At 42.0% G+C, this 11177-nt stretch overlaps 1 protein-coding gene across 4 annotated transcripts; it reads right to left on the reverse strand.

Moving 5' to 3' along the window:
- Positions 1-273: 273 nt before the first annotated feature.
- On the reverse strand, positions 274-10357 carry LOC142578915 (uncharacterized). 4 transcript variants are annotated; one of them, XM_075688612.1, is made up of 7 exons: positions 10074-10356; positions 9853-9987; positions 9695-9778; positions 8191-8315; positions 7283-7328; positions 5777-5847; positions 274-1237 (listed from the first exon to the last, which is right to left on the reverse strand). In XM_075688612.1, the coding sequence occupies exons 1-7, from the start codon at positions 10197-10199 to the stop codon at positions 994-996; spliced, it is 831 nt and encodes a 276-aa protein (XP_075544727.1). In that variant the 5' UTR covers positions 10200-10356; the 3' UTR covers positions 274-993. The 4 variants fall into 4 exon arrangements, with proteins under 4 accessions (XP_075544727.1, XP_075544724.1, XP_075544728.1 ...); XM_075688609.1 differs by having other exon boundaries at positions 5777-6039; XM_075688610.1 differs by lacking the exon at positions 274-1237 and adding an exon at positions 5343-5542 and having other exon boundaries at positions 5777-6039; positions 10074-10357.
- Positions 10358-11177: the final 820 nt, after the last annotated feature.

Raw genomic sequence — 11177 nt, forward strand, 5'->3', positions numbered from 1 at the left:
AAAAAAAAGGGGATTGTAAGGTCTCATTTCGCCAAAAAGATGAGAGAGCTGTAGTCACAAGACTCACTTCATCAAAATGCAGCTTCTTCGACTCTGTTCATGTTACTCATCACATTCAATGTTTGAGTGCAGCTATAAGCATGGCAGCCAATGTAGGCTGAGGAGAATGGATAAAGAAAAGAATTTTGCAAAAGGTGGCCCTTGGTCGCAGTACCCAAAGGCAATAGCATGTGCCATTCCGTAGACTGAAAGTCGTTTGTAATGCAAAAAAGATGAGGTCATGTAATTCTTTAATAACATCTTTAGGTAAAACAAACTAGACAAAACAATGCACAAAATTTTAACAGAAAAATGTTTTTCTAAAGTTGTAAACATTTTGAAAACAACTTTATAGGTTCAGGTTGGTCATGCAAAGATCTACAAAGCTGAGTGCATGCATGCAATACATAAAAGCTAGCACTAAGTTGTTGCACATCTCTCAAAACTGACAAATGAGAAGCAGAAGTAGCACTCAAACAGCTTCTTAATAGTCACATTGCCAATACAAAATGAACTTCTTGACGTACTTCCAGAACTAAGGTTTCATCAGTCATCCCGCCATCTTGGTTAATTATCACGACTGCAGACTGAAAACAGTTGGACAGAGCACAATAATGTCCCAATCCGGCAACATCAACTGATGCTTGCCTTTCAACAATACGCTGATGTGTCGCATTGAGGTGACCTGGCATGGCGCTGCAGTGCTTTCAGCGGGCTTTTTCTCTACACTAAATGTGTGCATGCCTATTCAGTGTAGATTGAAAAATGGAGTTAATGTAGCGGCTATAGCTTTTTCTACAAGATATTGGTATAGCCGTACTGCATACTGAATAGTGATACATGCTATACGTGTCACTATTCTACTTTAAATGTGGTGAATAGCATGTGCTTGGTTAATGCTATGCCCAGGCTGCCTGCATAAAAATTCTACATTTAGTAGCAACAGTCGCGCAGTCAGGAACCACTCTTGACAGATGGGGTAAAGACTACAGGCTTTCTTGTGTTGTGACACCGGTTACGATAAGGTTCACAGTGGAAAAGAAGATCATCCCAAAAGTCCCCACGTGATCCTCTTTGTGCTTGCTTCAGAAAAGCTGTAACTACTGATGATGATGATGAAGCACCATCTGCCATTTCTTTCAGTGCAGTCCAGACTTCGGCAACACGCTTCCAGTCCCAGGCAATCGCAGGGCTGTTCCTGCAGAAAACAAACATTCATATCTGTAGCATCATGGAGTGTGCAAGGCTGGATAAATGCACCATTACGGCAAACAGCCATTAAAGGGTCTCTCAAGAGGAACACTTAATCAAGTTTATGCTGATAAAGTGTTGTTGAACATCATTTTGTTCATAAATTGATTGATTATATGGAGAGAAAACGAACGTCAGAGTTACCCTTTCTTTTTAAATACCAGTGCAGGTACATCAGTGTGACGTCGAAGTTTTTTAAGTATTCTCTTTATGGGTGCGCGAATATCGAATATCAATAAATCGGATAGTGAGCATTCAAATGATTTGATTTGCAATTCGAATATCTACTATTCGATTTCTCAAATGTTCAACATATGCACCGACATGCTCCATGTAAGCTTGCCATGACGCTGCAGATTGTAGAATCTTTGACATGTGGCAAATCATGCCAAACATGACAATGACACGGAGCGGATGGCACCTGCTCTTTACTGTCAGTGCTGGCAACGCAAGTCATATGATGCGCAGTCTTTTCGTCTGTCGCACAGATCGGCCTTGCTATACTCCACCTGCCGTAAAGTTGCAATAGCTCTTCTGCATTTTGGAGAAAAATTGGAAAGGAACACTCAATAAATAAGATAAATAAACTGAGAATTTCATTGGTATTCAGTACAACAGTGTCACTAATTCATTAGCTTAAGGGGGAAAAAAAAAGCACTTTATTCTATTGATAGAAAGAATATTTTACAGACCTTCACATACTAGAACCGAGCTGTAATCGATGCTGGCATACTAATTTTGTGTTCCCTTTAATAAGAGTAGACCGTGCTGTATGTCTCGATTTCAGTATGTTACTGATGGCTTGCTAAATTCTTGTTATGCAACACTAGGAGACTTCCGACTATGCGCAGCACGATATTTTCTTGGCCGAAATTTTCTTGTAAGCGTTAAATTTTGTGAAAAATTTTTTAATATTCGATCTGATATTTGAATTTTTTCTTTATTCAATTTCGATTCAAAACCTACTACGGTTAAACCTCGGTATAACAAAGTCAGTATCTACTACTACGTCAACTTGCATTGTTACTTCGAAATTTATTACTATCGAAATTCGACCTTTTATAAAAATAACTTGCCGATCTATTTTTCTTACACGGAAAGGGGCCGCAGAATTTTCCGAATTATCGGGCAATCGAAAAAAGCTAGTTTGAATGAGAAAATTAATTTTGACAAATTTGGGAGTTGGCGATGAGTAATGCAGTTTCTTGCCACGTACATCGATATCTTCTCGGCAGTACGAATTAAGCGAAGCCAGCCACACTTTCATGTGCACTTTGCCCCCGTGGCTGATAGGGACGGCGCTATCATGAAAAGCGCCGGCAGCGGGAAGCAAATGCTTCATCTGCCTCTCGCTCCAACGGGTCACCGAAATTCGAGATCACGCAACCTCCAATACTAAACACACGGTAAGACAGCTTACATGGTGTCACTCCGCCTCGGCACGCCCACTCTGCATGCATAGCAGATTACCTGTAAAGCAAGGTGCGTGGCTGCATATGCGCTTAGCCATGCTTACAGCCATGGCCGAGACGCACATCAGCTTACCCCCCCCCTCCCCCCACTCTGCACCCCGCACCCTCACACACGCTTGATTGCGCTACCGCGAGCTCGCTCTCCTCCCCCTCTTTGCCTTTGTTCGCGCTGGAAGGCGGCACTCATGCAGCCACCATCTTTCTTCTCTCATCCTCGCACACTTTCACTCGCACCTAAAGCACCCAATGCGATGGGCACTTGGACTTTATATGGAACATGATGCGACTCCACTTCAGCAGTCGCTCTTGTTGCGCAGCGCGTGATTTAAAAGGTGCGTTTGCAAACAGCCGTTTGAAATTCAATCATTTGGCCATCTGCGTCTGTGAATTTATTGTCTCGGCATTCCTTTGAGGCGGCAGTGAAATTTCGTTATATTGAAATGGCACACTGCTAAGCACGAGGTTGTGGGTTAAATTCCGGCCGTGGCGGCTGCATTTTGATGGGGCGAAATGCAAAAACGCCCATTTCTCGTGCATTGGGGGCACGTCAAAGATCCCCTGGTGGTCAAAATTAACCCACTACGGCGTGCCTCATAATCAAATCGTGGTTTTGGCACATAAAGCCCCAGAATTCAGAATTCGAGAGCGGCTGTTTTGAATTGTAGAAATGTAATTTGCTAAAGGAAATAATCAGAGGAATAAGAATGGGCTGGAGTGCGTTTGGCAGGCATTCCCAAATCATGAACAGCAGGTTGCCGTTATCCCTCAAGAGAAAAGTATACAATAGCTGTGTCTTACCAGTACTCACCTACGGGGCAGAAACCTGGAGGCTTACGAAAAGGGTTCTACTAAAATTGAGGACGACACAACGAGCTATGGAAAGAAGAATGATAGGTGTAACGTTAAGGGATAAGAAAAGAGCAGATTGGGTGAGGGAACAAACGCGAGTTAATGACATCTTAGTTGAAATCAAGAAAAAGAAATGGGCATGGGCAGGACATGTAATGAGGAGGGAAGATAACCGATGGTCATTAAGGGTTACGGACTGGATCCCAAGGGAAGGGAAGCGTATCAGGGGGCGGCAGAAAGTTAGGTGGGCGGATGAGATTAAGAAGTTTGCAGGGACGGCATGGCCACAATTAGTACATGACCGGGGTTGTTGGAGAAGTATGGGAGAGGCCTTTGCCCTGCAGTGGGCTTAACCAGGCTGATGATGATGATCCCGGCGGGGCCCCGCTCCCTAAGGTCCCTGAATATTCAGGGACCTTAACGCTCCCTCCCACCCTCGGCGCGCCCTCTGACGGTGAGCTCAGGAACTTTCTCTTCAGTGTCCCTCTAATGGTACATTTAGCACAAACTTTGTCAACTGTACTGACTGCCTGCAACACAAAACCCTCTGCCGCATTCCGTACCCTCATACCGGGAGAGGCAGCATGTCACAAAGCAACCCACCAGATGGCGCCACCATCATGCGTAGCAGTGGTAGAAAAGCAGAGCATAGACTACTGTTCCATTGTAAACTTCGTCACATTCCCACCACACTGTTTCACTGATCGAAGATGTCAACAACACAGCAATGCAACAACTTTGCCAAGTTTCTTATGACACTGCAGAACACTCATCAACACACAAGCATAAGTAAAGATCACCATGTACGTTCAGAAGTTTCGTCACCTGCATGTCATCACTACAACTGTAACAAAGATCAATTTGCTGTTTATGACGTCTAGCTACTGAACATACAATTCTGCCCATAATTTTTTGTATGCACTAGTGTCAAAATGTCTAGTGCCTTACCCTGCAAGCTGCCTAACCCGTCAAAGATGGGGGAAAAATATTGGAAACACTTTCAGAAATGACAAAATCTCTAGTTGTGTGAACGGTCCAGTTCATAAAGCAAAACCACATGTACAATTCACACGTACACAGCAAAGTAATAACTGTGTAAGCGTTGGTGTTTGTACAGAAATGTACACAAATGTTATCTATTGAATACAAGGCAACACCACAGTGGTGGTGCTAATCGTAACATAAGGTCACATGTAACATTTACATGAGAAAGGTAGCATTTATTAATAACTATAATCAAATTATAGAACAAGCATGGGATTCACCACACATATGCACATATGCAAACATGCACATGCCACTCGCATACTAGAGCTCCATGACAGGCTAAACCACCTTTGGTGGGTCCAAATAGCATAGCCATGTTCTTGTTTCTTCGAAGTCCACACATTTACTTGCATTACAGAGAGATATAGATAGCTTTTAGCGAAAAGGTTAGCCTCACCGCACACTTGAAATGCTACTCCAAATGTGTACACTGGAACGCGGAGTAAATATGCATGTACGTATAGGTACACAGACACGCAACAGGAGTATGAACACAGCACACATAAACTGAGGCCAGCGAATGTCAGCATCATTGTAATGCTGAAGAGCAGTGTGTAAATGTAGACATGCACCAAACGCATACCTGCCAACCCTTGTCAATTTTTCGTAAAGTTTGTGAACTTGGGCTTCTTTTACAATTTTACAAATGCTAGGTAAAGCTTTACAAAAAATTGATTGCAAAAAAGTTTTTCTATCAACCAAATACCATGCCCTTCAATATACTCTGATTGTGAAAGAACACCAGAGCAGTACTTGCTTCAAGCGAGTTTATTCAGGCAAAATCGGCAAAAGGAAAAATGCTGTAACAGTCACTGTGAACTGAAAACAGTCTGTTGCTTGTTGGTCTCTGCTGTTCCAGGTTTGCTACTGCTTGTGTGCTACACCTAAAAGCAAATAGTTGTTAATAAACAATGTATTTGTGAGATGTGATGATATCCTACAAAAGGTGTGTGCTCAGGGGCAAAATATCACCCACCCCTACCACCCCACCAGTCTTGCTTCATTTTCATGTCCATGGGAATTTTTTACAAATATTTGCCGAGTGTTTCCAGAAACTGAGACAAACAGGGAGCGCTGCAGAGCAGAACAGTGTGTCACGGTACTGAATCTAGACTCACCTCGTCAGGACCCATTCGTCTGCACCTGCAGTGAAACAGGGCTCCATGGTTTCAGCATGCTCCTGCAGCCTCTGTAACAGGCACTGCATGAGACTCGGACTTCGGCAGGCTGCCTTACACAGCAGCCCGTTCTCTTGCATCCACACGGATGCTGACACCGAGTTGTCACCAGCTGCAAGCCTTCGAGCAATCCACAGGCCAGTGCTACAGGACAGTGTGCGGTACCTATCATCCTCACAGCTGGCAAGCTTCAGCAACGTCTCCTGAGGAAAAGAGAACACTTTTCACAGCTACGACAACAGCTGCCTTGTATATAATAAAAATAGTTGGTTTCATTCCTCACTCCAAGAAAAAATGTGAACTTCACTGCACTGTTTGCTGTGCATAAATATAATTAAATTTAAGGCTGAAATAAATAATTAACAAATTAGCAGCCTTTTATGAAAACTGGAGAAGCCTTGTTCAGAGCATCCTAAACCACCTACTTGGTTTGACATTTTTTTAACATCTGCCGCCACTGAGCGCAATGACAGGAAACAAATTATTGTAGGTACTCGTATTAAACAAAGCTTTAAGTGCCTCCTCTTAAGGCATCACATTTAGGCCAAAAATAAAAGTCAATACTTTTCAAGAAAATTGCATTTGCTTTCATGCCTTTTCAATACACAGTACATCTGAAGTGTCATGTGGAAAGGTATTAATATATTAATAAGCCAGTGCTATATGCAATAACTAAAATAGCCACTCCGAAATTATTTGAACACAACAGCTAGCCACTTCAAGTGCACTTTGAATTTGTGCAAGTGTACAGAAGGCACACATCTGGGTCCTTTGTGGTACAGCTCGTGAGATGCTAAAGGGACACTAAAGTGAAAAATGATTTCTTCTGCACCAGTAAATTACCGTTCTACAACACCAAAAACACCACCCTTACAACGATAAGACGTTTGGTAAGCCATAAAAAGCGCAAGAACGAAATATGGGTGGCGACGCCTACTTAAGTTCCCGCACCTAGGGGCTGTGACGTCTTGGATTTTGATGGCATCTTCTAGGGCCTACTAATTATATATAGTGGTACAGATTGACTACATTGTGTTCTAAAGGAACCAAATATTAAACATGGCGATTTTCGGGAATCTTTATTCAGCCAACGCAGCCCAAATGCGAAAACATACTTTGGAATCCCTGACGTCACGCTGACGTATTGGCGCTGGGGTTTCAGCGCGAAATTCAAATACTGATACTTGGACCTTCATTTTCTCATCTAATAATCAAACTATCTTTTTTTAAATGACTGCCTGCAGGGTTCTCAAGCAATGCTTCATTAGTCTAAACTGATTTATTGTTTCGCTTTAGTGTTTCTTTAAACTAGTAAACAAGATGCAAGATGCACACTTTCTTTCTGCCTGCTACTCTTTGAAACGACAAGTGTAATCAGTCTCAATTGTGACACAAATTAGCCTTAACCATCATGCAAAATCATGCCAATAGGATGGGCCTACCTACAGGTGACTTTCTTGCCAACAGGTCTAAATGCATATCCAGTGCATTTCTGAAACGAAAATAGGAGTTATGCCTATGAACAGAGTCCCCCACATTACTCCTATGAAATGAAACTTGCTCATGTTCATAAGTTCTCATGAATCAAAGGTCTCAATTATTATTTGTGCCTAGTATTTCTCAATGCTTCGTTCATGAACTGTCAGCTCAGGCATTGAGACATGACCATAACACTTTTTGGAAGCGAGTTGTAAACATTAAGGGATAGGCAATGACGCTAGATACTGTGACACTTTTCCATCAACTCGCCATAGCAGCATTCCAGTTTAACCTGTCTGTCATTGGCGGACATGATATCATATTGCTGTCATCTTCAAATCTGAAATCATGAGTGCAGTATAAATTGCCGATGGTTTGAACACCTGCATGTAACTTCTTTCTAAGTCTTTGATCCTCAGCCCATTTTTGGCTTTTTCTCTCGAGCTTCTGCTCAGTAAAATGGTGCTGTAACACACATTTCAACCAAAAACACTGAAGAGACATTCCCGTTTATACAGCTGCAGCTGAGCTTTGAGATTTCAATTCAATTTTACCTTTCTTTACAAAACAGAAAGGAGCTGACCACTAAAAGCTACTCCGTTCAGCATAAACTTGACAATACGACTGTCCCAGTGACATGATATGCTATAGTGGTGTGCCTTAGATCAATTATGAACACCTGGGGTCCCTTAATGCACACTATCAACCTAATAACAAATTCTTATGTGTTCTTCCAACAGTCAAACGTGGCCTTGGTGGATAGGAATTGAACCTGCACCTTTCCGCTCAGCAGAACGCATTGCACCATGGAGGTTGACAACCCGCAGCTAGTTGCGCAACGAAATCTCCACTCAGTGCGTATGCTCACTGCTTACCCAGAAAGTCCAAACAGCTTTTCCGTAAGCATTTCAATCTCGCCACCACATTTAGGCTGGTTGTCCTCCTTTTCTTCAACTAAATCCTTCAGTATTGAGTTGATCACAAAAATCTCGCACATCACCTGAAATTCAATCACAGTTAAAATGAGCTCACCACACTTCAGAAGCCTATGGTTATAGAAACTTGACATTATCAAGCAAATAAAACAAAAGGAAGTTAAGCACATGACTCAACTGTTAAGCAGAAGGAAACAGGTGCAAGGGACACTAAAGAAAGAAATCTACTTTGTATAATATGAGCTATCATATCTGAGTAATGCACATTACACCATAAATAGTCTCAGTAGTAGCTGGTGTATTGCATCTCAAAGAACAGAAGAATAGATTTAATTGTTTATATGGCAATGCCGTATGCATGCAGCTGAATGCAGCAACCTTACTTTGTCACTACAGCAACTCTAAATGTTAGAAAATAGTTCCTACCTGCCTTCATAAATGTGAAAAACTTAATTTTAAGAGTTGCATAAGTGCAGTAACACATATATCACACAGTATTTAAAAAGCAATGTGACCTTCAGGAGATGAAAATGAGAAGTGTCAGCATGTTTGCAGCAATGGTAGGCACTTACATACATAATGAGAGCACCTATAACTCTGAATGCTTAAAGTAATAACTTATTTTATGTGACTGAAGATTGCAGCATAAGTCATATTAATGTAACATGTCCCAATGTTACCACACCTGGTGGGCCAATCTAAATTTGATGAATTTATCACTGAAGAGTTTTTGAGTTAATATGCTAACTACTGATGCATTACTTTCTAATCAGGTAGTACTGTCCCGTTGAATAAATTAACAAAAGTTCACAGCTATGCTCCTTTTCCAAACACTGTATCGATAAATGTGTAGACTTTTATTGACCAACTGCCTCAGAATCATGTGCATCTTCATATGCATTGTAGTGGCTTAACAGGGCCATCAGAAAGGCAATGCTTCTGAATGATTGGCTTTTCTTTTCCTATTCCAGGCAAGGAAAATGCATGTTGGTAGAAGATGCAGCAAAGGTGATCTGTGGCTGTTACCTGAATTTTGTCTAAGAATCCAATAGTTTACCCTGATATTTGTTTTGGTAACACTACATCTGCCTGACATCACCAGGCTAAATAGAAAAGAGAGAGAGAGAGAGAGAGAGAGAGAGAGAGAGAGAGAGAGAGATGTCATGTCACTAAGACTTTGTAAACGTAGTCAGGTATACGCTGCCTGTTTTCACCTCCAATGTGAAAATAATCAATTAGAATGCCTGGATTATTGCATGAATCTGAAGCGTAAGCCGTTAAAACCATTCTAAATCATCAATATAGTGGCTAGTACGTGCCACAAACTGAGAAATTGACAATCCAGTAAGCTTTAACTTTAGTTCTTTTTTATACTGTCTGCGGCACACCCTCTTATCTGTCAAATTGGTTCCGACTGCGTGGATAGAATCATGCAGTACAGTACCTCTAACCATGGTTCTTGTGCTAGCTCAGACTCCAGTATGGTCTGAACAGTTGCCTTTCTCAATAAAGGGCACTGAAGAAGTTCCTGTGGTTTAGAAAGAAGACAGTTTTACTATTCTCCACTTTCCAGTTGCCGCGGTCGAACGTCTCGAAACTTACCGCCACTAGCAATTGAGACGAAAGTTTCAGATCATCGAAACTCACGACTCTCCGATCGGGAGTCAGTCTACTCATGTCCTTGAGCAACATCTCCACGTAACTAGCGTAGCCTTTTGAAATGGCTTCGTGATGCACCTGGAAGCGGCGCGACATTCTGCAGTGCTCAAAAAACACAAGCGCTCGTTCTGTTGTACAGATAACGTCTATAATAAAAGTGCTACCTTCTCACAGTACTTGGCCCATTGAATGCTCCTCTCTAGCGAGTTTCGAGTCCAAAGAGGCTCGTCATGCGCCTTGACAAGTATAACGTGAAAAAACTGGTATATATTCCTGGCCACGGCTTCCATTGGGAACGCCGCTCAACGCGTGCCACGAAAACCTGCGTGCCGGTGCCGGATGTCGTGCAACACGACACACAAGGACACAGGAGCATAGAATAAAGAAAACTCCCTGATGCGTCCGATTTTACGCGCTCTTCTCTTCTCATCCTCAATCTCGATGATGTCGATGGCGACAACGAAAACGAACAAAAATTCATGAACATCTTAAATTAACTCGTATATATAATCTAGATCTCGTATATACTGCAGAAAACATTTAAAAATTAACATTTGACCTATACAAATGCAATTAAATTAAATTGTTGGTTTAGCCTTTTAGGCGCAGCGTTTAGTATCGTCTGCTAGCGGTTTGGAACACAGTCAAAAAGAGCGCTGTCGCACAACGTAACAAAACCACTTATTCGCTACAAATTTGATTACATGTATAACAAGAACACGTAATAACTGTAATAACTCACGACGGAGCATCGTAAAAACGTCGGGTGAGATGCGTCACTTCAGCTAAGCGCACAGAACGACGGTTTAATCGCGTTCTATCTGTGAGCACCGGGCAGCGTACGGTAAGTGCCATTTCTCTTCAACCTGTTTAGAACTTCGTTGCTTCATGACATATCGTGCTCAATATTTAGAGAAACGCGTTAGTTGTTAGCCAATTGCGTGAAGGGCCATATTCGTGAGTGCATGTATATTTGTTAGGCATGTAATTTGATTATAGTACGCCATAGCACACGGAGAAGATACGGTAATGGGAGTGCGCAAGCTTTGTTGTCAAAGATGCCATGTGTCTGGTATATTTAAGAGTAGACGACCATGCAGTCTTTTCTTCTTAGTATATTCATGCATGAAAAAAAAAAAAAAAAAGAACGCAGTTCCGCCCGAAAGGCGATGGAAGCACCGACTGCGATAGCGTTGATTAGTAGCTGTACGAAGTAAGGATAGTAGTCTTATCGCGCGTATAAACTTGTAAACATTCGCTTACTAACT

Source organism: Dermacentor variabilis, chromosome 4 (genome assembly GCF_050947875.1).
Source record: "Dermacentor variabilis isolate Ectoservices chromosome 4, ASM5094787v1, whole genome shotgun sequence".
Lineage (NCBI taxonomy): Eukaryota > Metazoa > Arthropoda > Arachnida > Ixodida > Ixodidae > Dermacentor > Dermacentor variabilis.